The sequence below is a fragment of the Haliotis rubra genome, unplaced genomic scaffold (assembly GCF_003918875.1).
Source record: "Haliotis rubra isolate DU_JTF1 unplaced genomic scaffold, ASM391887v1 Scf311, whole genome shotgun sequence".
NCBI classification, from domain to species: Eukaryota; Metazoa; Mollusca; class Gastropoda; order Lepetellida; family Haliotidae; genus Haliotis; species Haliotis rubra.
The window spans coordinates 348911-363913 of NW_025766982.1; the positions used below are offsets into that span (position 1 = coordinate 348911).

General features: G+C 42.0%; 1 protein-coding gene across 1 annotated transcript; it reads right to left on the reverse strand.

The window, feature by feature from the left end:
- Positions 1-372: 372 nt before the first annotated feature.
- LOC124283241 (probable glutathione S-transferase 6) lies at positions 373-13119 on the reverse strand. Its single transcript, XM_046719272.1, has 5 exons — positions 12896-13119; positions 8724-8816; positions 3570-3685; positions 1610-1714; positions 373-644 (listed from the first exon to the last, which is right to left on the reverse strand). Exons 1-5 carry the CDS (start codon positions 13026-13028, stop codon positions 486-488), a joined length of 606 nt encoding a protein of 201 aa, XP_046575228.1. The 5' UTR covers positions 13029-13119; the 3' UTR covers positions 373-485.
- Between the last annotated feature and the right edge of the window lie 1884 nt (positions 13120-15003).

A 15003-nucleotide genomic window follows, 5' to 3' on the forward strand; every position in this document is an offset into this window, starting at 1 on the left:
TTCAGTCAGATGAGCTTAGAGTTAAATGTTAACTAACGGACAGGGCAATCTCACAACAGATTAGCTTTTCCTTCGTTACTTTGTTTATGCATTGGTAGCGTAACGTTTCACTCAGCTAGATTCCGGCTGTGTGAAGTGAAGTTAGACCGGATAATCCAGTGATTGATATTGTGATGAACGATCAATGCCTTCCGGGTATAGTGGCCTGATATCATCATGGAATATTGTTAAAAACTGCGTTAAACCAATTCACTTATTTAAATTAATAAACCACCCAAATATTCTGACGCTTCTTACGAACAACAAGGGTTGCTAGGACCTCTACATTTTAACGCTGAATCCCGCTAATAACATACAAAATAACTATATATAAAACCATTACAGCATTTTAATCAGAAGATGTAAAGCGTAATTAAACAAGACAACATTTCACGATAAACGAATTTCAGTTGGCAAGTGAAATATCTGACAAAAGTATCACGGATTCAGAGAGTTGCCTCTTTGCGTGACGCGATGTAATCTTTGAGTTTGTCGTTTGTCCTCACTCGCTCCCTGTTGGCTTTGACCAGGGGAAACTGATCGACTACAGCGTCGGGTACCTGTATGTCCATTGCGTCGAAGGCCGCCAGATCAGCATACGATAGCTGAAACAAATAGTAAACCAAGGAAAAGCTTTAAGAGAGAAACATCAGTATGGCAGAGACGATTCACACCTGTCATGAACCGCTGTTCCCTTGTCTGACATTATGTCAATGGATAAGGCAAAGGTTGATCAACAATCGTCCAGTACACCTTTTCAACCAGTCAATCAGCATTTATAAGCCACGCCGTACGCATAATGTTTTATGAGTGACCAATGCTGCTACCATACAAGCCCTTCCAGGAAAAGACTCGGACGCTGCTGAGTCGTAAATAAGTGAGTCGAGTTTGACACCATGTGTATCTATATACAGTACTATCACGGTTGGCGATACGAGAAATTGGTTTCACACATTACACCCATGTTGCAATAGAACTCGGGCCTTCGGCGTCACGAACAAACGCTGTAACCACTAGGCTACCCCACGGCAGAGTCGAGTCAAGAAGGTGTACCAGTATGCTATGAACGTTGGTTCCAGGATCCGGAATCAGCAAAATGGGGATCCTTGGTCACGTTAATCAGACCACCATTGTGGTCGACATATCTGCACCACATCCTCATGTTTAATTTAAACCACCTTCGTGGTCAAGTAGTTAAAGCGTTTACTCCAGAGCAACAGGTCGCTGGTTTGATCCTGGAAGCGATATACCTTAAGACGTTGAATAATGTTATTTTTATTACCTTGTCTCAAGGCATAAGGGTGTGAGCAAAGACAAGAGGTTAAAACGGCATTTTGCATCATTTTGGAAATGTGGAGTTGATTGAGGAATTCATTTACAATTAGAGATGACGATGGGTTTTAGTGAACGTTGAAGGGAATTAGGGGTTGCTGGGTTATAGCATGGCTATAGTCTGTAATTTATATATTCCCGAAATTACCAACTTTACATAAAAAATATTGTTCGTCAGTTGAACCACTCATTATTGAAAAGGGAGATTATACGCTGTAATGTTTTTGGACAAACTTACCTGATTACCAACATAAAAGCCAGTGCCATTGTTTTTCAGAATCTTTTCCAAGGAAGCCAGATGCTTTGGGAAATTTTTCTCCTCATTTTCTTTCTGCAAGTCAGCCTGCAACAGACAACCATGTCAGTTGAGTGTTGGTTTACGCCGATGTCAGCAATATTCAGCAATATTCAAGCTATATGAAGGCGGTCGGAAATCGTCGAGTCTCGGTCAACCAAAGAATAACTTAATATTGACAGCAACGTCCGATCACCATTGTATCAGGCAGTCTCGGCAGATGGTGACTGGGAAGTTATAATAGCGGTCCAAAACCTGAGAAAAAAGAACATATTTAAAAATTCCAGATAAACAAATATGAATCACACAAATTCCTTGTCTCCCCAAATAATCCCATGCCAATCCAGTGTAGACGCAAGTTACAACTGAGTATGGTTTTACGCCGCTTTTAACAATATTACGGCGGCGGACACCAGATATGGGCTTCACACATTGTACCAATGTGGGGAATCGAACGAGGATCTTAAGTGTGACGAGCGAACGCTTTAACCATTCGGTTACCCTACTGCCAGAGTCCCAACTTACAGTGACAATCAGTGGAGTGATGAGGACCTATTCTAATCCAGGTACCTATAGTGATAACCTATAGTGTTCTAGACATCTTAATTACCTTATAAACACAGCTCTTGCTTAACGCTCATGTTCCACACGCAATTGGGTCAGGGCCGCTTATTACCAGATCAAAAAGAATCAACTAGTCATGATCAGAGTAAAGCGCAACACGCTTATCGCCAAGCCTGGTCACTCGATCCTCGAGATTGTTAGTTAGCTAACGTGGCATTGCTGTGCCCTGTACGTTAAAGGCACAATGTCACACATTTTCGACAATATTTTGGCCTATATGTTATATGTTGGGGGTACTGGTACTCACTTTAGCTTCCTATTGATGCAATAAAAGACTTATTATCCCTTACGGCTTGCCTAAAATCGATATTTGAAACTTCGAGGCGAACAGCTTCCAAACAGATAACACTTGCCATATATGGCATGTAAACGATTGCGGTGTTTCGGTGTCTGCCGAACTGGCCTCAGTCACAAGTTGCCTTATGCGATATTTGTAAAGAGCGTCCCAAGGGACATAACTCTATGGGGTTCGCTTGAAATAATGTTCGACCGTTAGAGGGCGCGAGAGTCGATTTAATGCAACGTTGCATTAATTCATTCGAACTTTCTAATTCAATAGTGTAATCTAAATATATATATTTATTTTTATTTATTTATTTTTTTGGGGGGGGGAGGCGAAGAATAAATTATATTGTAGCTTCCCTAAGGGCTGATAGTATTATTGCAAGAAAAACATTGTGCATTTTTAGAGAAATGTGGTATGACATTGTGCCTTCAAGGAATCAGGGCCGGGCAAATCAGTGATTGAGTTAAGATCCACCTCACTAGGGCAAGACGAAATGCAATCAGCTAGTCACCGAGCCTAGTCACTCAATTCTCTTGAACCGTAGTCCATGAACTTTTCATTTTTACCTGAACACGTCACTGATTTATCTATTCCAGAATCGTATAGCTGCAGGTACCCTAAACGATTCTGGACTAGATAAATCAGTGACGAGTTCATCGCCTACAGCTTCAGGGCAAGACAAAATGCAAACAGCTAGTCACCGAGCCTGCTCACTTAACCTCTTGATCCATAGTCGGATAAGTTTTCAGCTGCATTGAGGCATCCTGCGAGTAAACGATTCTGGACTAGACAAATCACTGACAAATTAACAAGTACAATGCAGTTAGCTATTCAACGATTCCGCAATCCGATCATCTTTAATGTCCTGAATCTATTTTGCAGCATTTGTATTTTAGTGACCAGTTAAGAAAGAAGTCAGCAGCCATCATATCTAGCCTGGAGGGTCTGTCCTGTTCCCCCTCATCTGGAGATGTGGCTACTTTAACAACAAACCTTTCTCGATTCTTCATTTTCGTGTACCCAGTCTACGATGACCTTCCACATGTCCTGGGTGATGCCCACCACTTGGTCCACCTCGACAGTCTCGAATTCGGTACTTCCGTACAGCCCTGGAGTGAAATACACACTTGTTTGTTTGCTGTTTAACGCCGCATATTTCAGTTAGTTAATTCACACTTAAAACAAAGGAGGCGTGGTTCAAATTCAAATTATGGCCTCAGAGGATGTTCAACAATGCTCATGGACAGACATCAGCGTGATCTCTCATGGCATTTTAAAATCTTTACATACTAGGCACATAAAGAAACTGTGCATACAAAAATTTAAAATCTAAATTTATCAAACCTGTGTAGACACATAAGGATTCAAACTCAGAGATTAGTGACATGTATCCAACATGCATGCACGTTCCACGTTCCGTGACGTCAGTGGGTTCGTCCTTGAGACGTGCAATACGTTGTTGCACGTGCATTCCGGGAAAGAGAAACAGAGCAAATGAATGCCACACAATACTGTCACTTTGGAAAGCTCAACCCCTGCCCTTGCGATCGTTCAAAAATTAAACGGCTATTGAAACGCATAGCATGCCAAGGCTCACGTCTGCACAACGTCATGAGGCCATTGGGATGGTCCGTGGGGGAATGTCTCAACGACAAGTGGCTGCACATTTCCACTGCCACCGGAACACCATTTCTGCACTGGTGAGACGCTACCAGAACACAAATGACGTCATCGATCGGCCACGTTCTGGACGTCCACGTGTAACAACGCCAAGACAGGACATATGGATAAGGGTGACCCATCTTCGCCACAGGTTTCAGACTGCAGTGATGACTGCCCGAACCATCCCAGGACTTCGCCGTATCCACCCCAACACGGTTCGACAACGTTTACGTCATCACGGGATCAGACCACGACGTCCCGCCATACGGCCTATCCTGACACAACGTCATCGCCGAATGTGGTGCCGAAATCATGTCCGCGGATCCTTGTTTTGGTGGAGAAACGTTGTTTTTACAGATGAGTCCAGGTTTAACATTTCCCATAGTGATGGACGTCAACGTGCCTATAGACGCGTGGGAGAACGTTATGCACAGGCCTGTGTCTTGGAGAGGAATCGCTTTGGTGGTGGTTCCGTGATGATTTGGGGTGGAATAACAGCACGCCAAAGAACTCCTTTGGTGATTGTTCAGGGCAACTTAACTGGTGTGGGCTACAGGGATCAGATTCTTCGACCTGTGGCAATTCCTTTTCTGCAACGTCATGGCCCTGGGTTAACATTCCAACAGGACAATGCCCGCCCTCATGCGGCAAGGGTTGCTATTGATTTCTTGCAACACCACAACGTTGACTTACTGCCTTGGCCTGCAAATTCACCGGATCTCTCCCCGATAGAGCATGTTTGGGACGAGATGGATCGACGTCTACGCCGTCTTCCTCATCCGCCAGATAACGTCATTGACCTTGCAACAGAACTTGAGAGAATCTGGCGTGACATCCCACAAGCCTTCCTTGCACGTTTGATAGGCTCTATGCGTCGTCGATGCACTGCTGTTCTCAATGCCGATGTGGACATACCCGTTCTTGAGCTTGTGACATGGTCGTTTGAACCCTGTCCCGCTTGTGGACTCGTGACGTCATTGTGATTGACTTTTCAATTGAAATTCTCCCGACTTGTTATGGTCTCATGATCCCTCCATTAAAGTTTATATGTACCTTTGACATTGTTATCGTACTTATCAACTGGGATAATATTTTGACAATGCACAGTTTCTATATGTGGCTAGTATATATAAAAAATCCGATGAAGGAAATTTTGTTTTGTTTTTAGTTGTGTTTGCTGTTTAACCCCACACTCAGCAATATTCCAGCTATATGGCGGCGGTCTGTAAATAAGCGACTCTGGATCAGACAATCCTGTGATCAACAACATAAGCAGCGATCTACGTAATCGGGAACAATGGCATGTGTCAACCAAGTCAGCGATCCTGACCACCTGATCCCGTTAGTTGCCTTTTAGGAGAAGCATAGGTTACTGAAGATCAATTCTAACTAGGATCTGTACGGATGGAGTAAAATACAATTAGTAGTGCTTTGTTGATGGCGGGGAGGGTGATGGGTTTAACACCGCGTTGATTTGTATTCCAGTTATTAAAAATGACGGCGTGTGCATTTCATGTAGGATAGACCGAAGAGATGCACTTTCCTCGTAGGGCTGGGGCGGGTAACCCGGATACTCGGGTCGTGTGGGTAATGAGTTGGACCCGGGTACCCATCTCAGTACCCGAACCCGTTATGATCATGTGACTAATAGATTAAACAATGTAATATGTTGTTCTTTTATGATTTAAAGGTTGAATTGTCTTTGAAGATTTAGACCTTATTTACAGTCGGCTGTTTTGATTAAGGTATTGAAAAACTCGAAATTTTAGCCTCCGAGCTGAAGAATATATATTGCCATTTCTTACACATTTGATGTCAGGAATTAACTTATCGGGTATCTGGGTAGGGTAAGATAAGATAAGATAGACAATACTTTATTACCCAAGAGGGAACCCAATGTACATCAGAGGTAAATGACATTTACAGACATACAAACATAAACAATAATATTGAAGACATCCAAAGCAATAGCACATGTAGACTCCCTAAAAGTTAAGCACAAAAGCTATAATAATAACTACGAGCCAAGCACAACAGATAACATAATATTTAAGATTGGTTTAAAAGAGACATACTAACAGGAATAAAAGATTGTTTTGCTCTCTTAGATTTAACATTGGGGATAAGATATCTGCGAACGGAAGGTAAAAGCTTATAACAAGAGTTTGAAGCATGAGATGGGTCCTTTAAAATTCTTGAGGTAAGATCAGAAACGGTTGAAATGTATAGAGTTTCTAAAATTCCAAAATCACAAAATGCTATTTTCCCTGCAACTCTCACAACACTATTCAGCTTGTTCTTGTTCTGGAGCGTTAAGGGTCCATACCAGCACTGTATTGAGAAAGTTAAAATAGATTGAATACATGATTTGTAGAACAGTTTCATAATGGTAGAGTCTATTTAGAATGAACGGAGTTTTCGCAAGAAGTGTAGACGGGACTGGCATTTTTTTGTACATATCATCGGTATTCTGTGAGAAGGAAAGTTTATTGTCAATAATAGTCCCTAGATACTTGTACTTCTCCACTACTTCTATTTCTTGACCCTGGATAGTTAGAGGTGTGCACGTGATTTGGTGATCGTTTCATGCGAAAGTCAATGATGAGCTCTTTAGTTTAATATAACTAGTTCGAGAACACTGGCTTCACACCACGCCGTGAAGGCTAATACTTCCTCTTTGTAGGAATTCTCGTTGTCGAACAGGAGACTGCTAATTGCTGTATCATCGGCAAACTTTACCCTATCACAGTTGTAGTGGGAGCTGACACAGTCATTGGTGTAGAGAGTAAAGAGCATAGGAGACAGTACACATCCCTGGGGGGGCGCCTGTATTAGTGACGGTCGCCTCAGATGTAGCGTTGTTGACGTTCACATACTGTCTTCTGTTGGTCAGGAATGATGCTATCCATCGTATGAGTTGAGGGCTTACGTGAAGGTCAGTTAGTTTCTGGAGGAGGATGCGAGGCTGGATAGTATTGAAGGCGGAGGAGAAGGCCACGAACAGAATGCGTGCATACGCTCCAGCTTTCTCAAGGTGTTGGTAGATGTTGCGCAGCAAAGAGATCGTAGCGTCTTCAACACCTCGCTTGGCTCTGTAGGCAAATTGTAGAGGGTCCAGCTTGTCCTTCACTTGAACCCGCGAAGGTCCGGGTTAGAATATTGGCCTTCAGTAACCCATGCTTGTCGTAAGAGGCGACTAACGGGATCGGGTGGTCAGGCTCGCTGACTTGGTTGACACATGTCATCGGTTCCCAATTGCGTAGATCGATGCTCATGCTGTTGATCACTAGATTGTCTGGTCCAAACTCGATTATTTACAGACCGCCGGAATATAGCTGGGATATTGCTGAGTGCGGCGTAAAACTAAACTCACTCACTCACTCACTCACTCCTTCACTTGATTGGAGAGCATGCAGAGAACAATGCTCTCAAAACACTTCATCACGACTGACGTAAGAGCTACAGGTCTGATGTCATTGTTTACGGAAGGCTTCGGCTTCTTTTGTACTGGTGTGATTTCAGATAGTGTCCAGGCTGATGGTATGACTTGTTTATCCAGTGAAAGTTGAACAAGTTTATTGAAAATAAAAGCGAGTTGTTCCTTACAATCTTTTAAAACCATACCACTTAAGCCATCGGGGCCAGACGATTTACGGATGTTTAGTTGTCCAAATCTGAATTTTACGTCCTCTTCAGTCAGAGTAAGATTATTCTCAGTATCAGTTAGATTGGATAACAGTCTGTCAGTAACATCAGAAAAATCATGGAGGTCAAAGCGTGAATAAAAGGTGTTCAGCTCCTGCGCAAATGTTAATTCCTCTCCAACAGCTCTAAGTTGTGTTCTAGTCTCTGTCCCAATGATGGTTTCAAGACCTTCCCATGCCTGGTGGGTGTTATTTCGTTTGAATTCTCTCTCCACTTTGCCTTAAAAATCCCGTAACCCGTGAAGATCCCTGGTAGAATAGGTCTTCAGCAACACATGCTTGCCACAAAAGGCGATTATGCTTGTTGTAAGAGGCGACTAACGGGATCGGGTGGTCAGGCTCGCTGGCGTAATTGACACATGTCATCGGTTCCCAACTGCGCAGATCGATGCTTATGCTGTTGATCACTGGATTGTCTGGTCCAGACTCGATTATTTACAGATCGCCGCCATATAGCTGGAATATTGCTGAGTGCGGCGTAAAACTAAACTCACTCATTCACTCACTTAAAGTCCCGTTTACACTGCTGTACTTTTGCTTTAATTGACTTCTGGACCTCACTCAGCTTGCTTCTATCCTGTGCATAAAATGAACGCATTTTTCATAGGGTAGGGTAATAGGGGGTGGGGTACCCGAGCAGAAAATTGTGACTGGTACTAGCCCTATTTCCACGTGCATGTTGCCGTCAAATATCGATGATATAACATTTTCGACAAACCGTAAAGCACACTGACAGGATTCCGTCACTGATCCATGCGCATGCGTGATTTTGCATACTTACCGAACTTCCGGGCTAGATAGTTAGTTATGGCAACGCTCTCGGAAAACATCCTTCCGTCAACTTCTAAGACTGGAACCTGTCCGAAGGGCATTTCTGAAACAATCATTGGATGTTCGTTTACACCATGTGTTTACCACAATAACACATTATTGATCCAGCATATTGGAATTGAACAAGATTTGGGATTGAAATGACTTTGAGGGGATTGAAATGACATTGAGGGATATTTACACATTTCTTCTGTTGCTATAAAGTACTAAACATGCAGTTAATTGTCCTTTTCATTTGGGAAATACAAGTCACAGTTATAGAGGTGAGTGAGTGAGTGAGTTTGGTTTAACGCCCCTCGAACAGTATTCGAGTTATTTCACAGTATGGAAATTTGCTGTAGGGGAAAAGTGCGAAATGGTTCAGGTTTAGACTTTTCCAATTTGGTGAAACCCCAAAACACGGCCACATAATCGGAGCGAAACGGAACTCGAACCCACCATCATAGGTTCCTGCATTCGTCACCACTCGTCCCTTTCCGTAAACTCCAAGAAGCTCGTCCCCCTATCGATGCTTGTTATGCGCGAAAATACGACAAACCGATCAGAACGCGCGAAATGACTGCTGTGCTTTAATAAAAATAATCCCGAGTACTTATATCGTTTATGGCATTATGTCATTGTTTAAAAAATCATGAAAAATATATATCGTCCTATTAAAAGTACAAAAAACGTAGCTAACAGGATTTTGCTGCCTATTATGAAGTTTTTAATGAGAATCATGCGATTGACGGTGAGAGATTCAAATACACGTACGTGCGTTTGTTGACATAACGGCTCTCATGGGTCCAACTGAGTGTATTTCTGACGAGCTTGCGAGCTTGTTATGGAGATTGTACGTGCGCTTCCAACAATTTTAGGAAATGTAATCATTAATCGCTACGAGTTTCAAAACAATAATATAATATTTGTATGTAACTAATCAACTTTAATCTTAAACATTGGGGTTATATTTCACATCTCTTGGGATATTTTAGTCTGACTTTTTGGGGGGTCATTCATATTTTTTCAGCGAAATTCATTTACAATTCCACCAGGAGTATGACAGCAAGATTATACGAATGGTTAGTTTGAGGAATATTTTAAAGTCATTCTTGAGTATGTGCTTTGGGAATTAATGTAGCTGAAATTTTTTTTTTTATTGGCATATTCAATGAAACAATTCCCATTTGTGATTATTAAACCCTATTTAGAACATCAACATAATTGGAAATATAAGGTGAACAGCTGGTAATAATTACATTAGAATATGTCTTTCTCCTTCTTTTAGTTGTGTATTAAGAGGTTTAATTAATTCTTTAAAATAAACAAGTAAAAAGAAAAACAGCAATACAATGTACAAGTACTTCGGTGATGTTAAGTAACATTGGAATGAAACAGGAATAGAGTTATCGTTCTTGTTTAAAGTAGTTCTGATGTTCATACGCCAATATGAAATCCTTCCAGAGGGGCACGAGTCGCTATTCGGCTTGTCCCGGAATAACACGAGTTGGTCACGAATGTGGTTCCTGGTATGCCCAAAGGGATGAAACTCTGTTCAGTACATCGCAGTGCCTCCCACGACAAGGCAACCCGTACTTGGGATTTACTTTGCATTTGAACATATTTGTATTTGAGTCAATGTGATGAACGAAATCAGATCAAATGGCAAAACATAGTCCTTATTTTTCAGAGGATTGAACGTGAACCAGCAAGACATTTGACGCCCGTTTCCGAAGATTTGTAGAGTGTATGTTTTAAAAGCAACACTGCTGATAATCAGCTTTTGAACTTTGACTAGCTATGTACACACACACACACCTTGTTAACTTGTCTGACCATCCGAACCATTTAGTCGGTTCTTACAAGAATAGGTTGCTAGGGTGTTGAAACATGTTCCGGCTGTTTTTATTATGAGTACATTGCACGTCTCGTAATCAAGCTTATTCCATTTCTGCTTCTAGTCTTATGCATCATTGTCTTGTTTCTCTCTTGAAAAATGAGTCCGTCATCAACAGCCCATGCTTGTTGTAAGAAGCAACTAATGGGATCGGGTTGTCAGGCTCGCTCACTTGTATCCCGGGTTGTTAAGGGATATCTGTGTCTTCAATGACAGAAGTCCATCAGTGGGTCCACTACACTTTTATTCGTGTTTCAATTTGTATACATATACATGATGTTACAACAATGACTAGGCGGCATGTCGGAGGCGATGGTCAGCCAACCTGCCTAGTCGCTGTCTCAGGGTCAAGTCTCGACTAACACAAAGCATTCTCAATTTATCCCTAAGGGTCTGATCAGACTCTCACGTGTCGCATTTACGACAGATGTGTCCTCAGCCTGCAGTATCCCACACCTCATCCTCATCGTCATGCTTCGGTGGCCAACCAGCCTTTGTCTAACTTTGATTATAGTCAGCTAAGGACTCTATGGTGGTGGCTATACTGACAATGGTCATGTTGTGTTGATTAATTCCAATTGACAGCATGGTCATATTATAGATTATCCAAACTGCCTACGATACTTGGTTGACACATGTTATCGTGTCCCAATTGAGTAATCGATTCTCATGCTGTTAGTCACTGGATTGTCTGATCAAGACATGTTTATTTACAGACCGCTGAGCCGGCGTTGCAAAATATTTTGAACTTCACCAATAAACGCCTATGTTATCAATGCCTTAATTAATTTAGATTATAAAAGTCTTTAGTTAGAGCTACTAATATTCGTAAAATCAACCGACCCGTGAAGATCCGGGGTAGAATAGATCTTCAGCAACCCATGCTTGCCACAAAAGGCGACTATTCTTGTCGTAAGAGGCGACTAACGGGATCGGGTTGTCAGGCTCGCTGACTTGGTTGACACATGTCATCGGTTCCCAAATGCGCAGATCAATGCTTATGCTGTTGATCACTGGATTGTCTGGTCCAGACTCGATTATTTACAGACCGCCGCCATATAGCTGGAATATTGCTGAGTGCGGCATAAACTAAACTCACTCACTCACTCACTCACGTAAAATCAACTTTACCGCCAGGATAGAGATTGAGTAAATGAAGTTGGCAATACCAACCTCCTCGTTATCAGTAAGAACAGTTTTGCCATACAACATAAGGTAGTCTACACAATGGATAAACCACTGATCTACGTAAATTACGTACACAGGACATGACAAAGATCTACGTACATTACGTACACAGGACATAGTACTGATCCACGTAAATTACGTACAGAGGACATAGTACTGATCTACATAAATTACGTTAACAGGACATAATACTGATCTACGTAAAGTAAGTACACAGGACATGACAAAGATCTACGTACATTACGTACAAAGGACATTGTACTGATCTACATTATTACGTACACAGGACATAGTACTGATCTACATAAATTACGTACACAGGACATAGTACTTATCGACGTAAATTACGTACAGAGGACATCCTACTGATCTACGTAGATTACGTACACAGGACATAGTACTGATCTACGTAAAGTTACGTACACAGGACATCGTACTGATCTACGTAAATTACGTACACAGGACATCGTACTGATCTACGTAAGTTACGTACACAGGACATCGTACTGATCTAAGTAAATTACGTACACAGGACATAGTACTGATCTACGTAAGTTACGTACACAGGACATCGTACTGATCTACGTAAGTTACGTACACAGGACATCGTAATGCATTTGACGATCAGGATCTACGATACAGATGGTATTTTCAGTTGTATTTCCACTGTACTTTGAAAGCACACAACGGTTGTCTGGCACAATTAAGCGTAAGTAAAAACATAACGCTTCCTAAACATCTGACCCAGTTTACCCGAGGCTGTATTCCACTCGATATTAGTTTCCCCAGCGTCGCTCTCACATTAGCACAGCTGAGGCGCTGAGGCGAGACTACCTCCGCCCGCCATTGACCCAGATCAAGTTTTCATCCAGACATCGTGTGATGCCGATCACATGTATTTTGCTTCACATGACAATCATAATTAAAACAAATAACAGGAACAGAAAGGGATAATATTGCTAGCATAACGAGATGTTCATCGATATGTGACGAAAATACCACAATTCGTTGCCGAAGAATTTAAGATTCTACAACCTCGTTATACCGCGCAGACTTACTGGGTTTTAGCGCAGGCCACTCTTCCATAGCAAATCTCGAATCTTCATATGCTTGGCCCTGGTATGCAAACATTAGACGTGCAAGTTCGGCCTTAGCACGAACATCGAAATATATGAGTTTGTAGGTCGACATTTTGCAGGCTCGCTCTCCTCCGAGTTGATTTCAACACTGGGACAAAGCACAGCTGTGCTGAATGATCCAATAGAGTGTTGCAGTAACACTCGATCAGGGCTCGTGTTGTAAAGTGCATACCCGTCATATGTAAGATTAATCAAATTGGCGACTGATTATAGGAAGTTTGAGAATGGCCTTTCATAACGCTGAATAAGTTCAGCGCTGCGCATAGGGCATGCTTTTTTAAATGCTTTAGAGTTCAGCATCTGCGTTTGTAAGTTTACTCTTCCATTTACTTGCAGCTAGTGTCTGTTGTCAATAATGAAGCGTACAACTTTATGGATAACAACTTCTTATGTATTGTACAGAGCGATGTTTCTGTGTACATTCTTACACTGTTATCCTGAAGCGTACAACTTTATGGATAACAACTTCTTATGTATTGTATACAGAGCGATGTTTCGGTGTAGATTCTTACACTGTTATCCTGAAGCGTACGACTTTATGGATAACAACTTCTTATGTATCGTATAGAGCTATGTTTCGGGGACAATTCTTACACCGCTATAAAGAATCTACACCGAACCGTCGCTCTATACAATACATAAGAAGTTGTTATCCATAAAGCTGTATTTTTCTTTATTGACTCATCCACTTCTAGAATGCTTGTTAAACAGTCGGCATCAGAAGTAAGTGGACAGTTAGGTAGGGTGACACCAATTGTTTAACTGTTTTATCACCTCATCATCAGTCCATGCAGCCATGTTGTCTGTACGCAGCCGATATGGGGATAATGAATCATACGTGAAGAATGAACCATATCTCTCTCTCTCTCTCTCTCTCTCTCTCTCTCTCTGTCTCTCTCTCTCTCTCTCTCTCTCTCTCTCTCTCTCTCTCCCTCTCTCTCTCTCTCTCTCTCTCTCTCTCTCTCTCTCTCTCTCTCTCTCTCTCTCTCTCTCTCTCTCTCTCTCTCTCTCTCTCTCTCACTCACACACACACACACACACACACACACACACACACTCACTCTCACTCAATCACTCACTCGTAGCCAAAGGCCATTTCTGGTGTTCCCCGCTGTGATAGTGCTTGAGAATTGCTAAAAGCGGCGTAAAACCATACTCACTCACTCAAACCAAGAACTGTCCTACATATTATTCTAGGTTTGACGGCTACATGCAGTATTCGAACGTTTCACTACTTGCTTTCATCCAATATTTTGCGGACATGTAATTATTTTCAGGATGTTATATAATGAGTGCTTACATAGCGGTATGGGGTCCCAGCCTCCGAAAGATTCACAACACATGCTATGGTAAACAAAACCATACTGTATAAACACGTTTTACTGCTCATGCAACGATACAAAACTAGTATTGGTCCGCAACTTGGTGTAAGTAAATATTTAGTTGGTATTTTTATTGAATTATTCCGTGTCATCTTGACAGAAAACTACATTCGTTAGCCCGTGGTGGGGAAGCTTAATGGATAAAGCGTTCGCTCGCCACGCAGAAGAGCCGAGTTCGATTCTCCACATAGGTACAATGTATGAAGCCCATTACTAGTGTCACCCGGGGTGATGTTTGGGAATATTGCTAATGTTGCTGGGCATTGCAGCTTTGAGCCATGGGTTTTTCGTAAAATTTGTCCCATTAATCGGGATATCATAGTAGGGAAAATAAGGTTCGTCGTTCAAAGGCTGTGTTTGTTTTACTGACATTTCAGTTAGTTAATTCACACTTGAAAACAAAGCAGCCGTGGGTGAAATTCAAATTATGGCCTGAGAACATGTTCAACAATGCTCAATATCCGTGAAGGTCTGCGTTAGAATATTGATCTTCAGTAACCCATGCTTGTCGTAAGAGGCGACTAACGGGATCGGGTGGTCAGGCTCGCTGACTTGGTTGACACATGTTATCGGTTCCCAATTGCGCAGATCAATGCTCATGCTGTTGATCACTAGATTGTCTGGTCCAGACTCGATTATTTACAG

Excerpts from the sequence above, each read along its gene's own strand:
- LOC124283241 (XM_046719272.1), bottom strand. The coding sequence starts at position 13,028 with ATGTCGACCTACAAACTCATATATTTCGATGTTCGTGCTAAGGCCGAA. Across the intron at positions 3,686-8,723 it reads CTATCTAGCCCGGAAGTTCG|GGCTGTACGGAAGTACCGAA; the intron begins GTAAGTATGCAA and ends ATTTCACTCCAG. Across the intron at positions 645-1,609 it reads GCTTTTATGTTGGTAATCAG|CTATCGTATGCTGATCTGGC; the intron begins GTAAGTTTGTCC and ends TATTTGTTTCAG.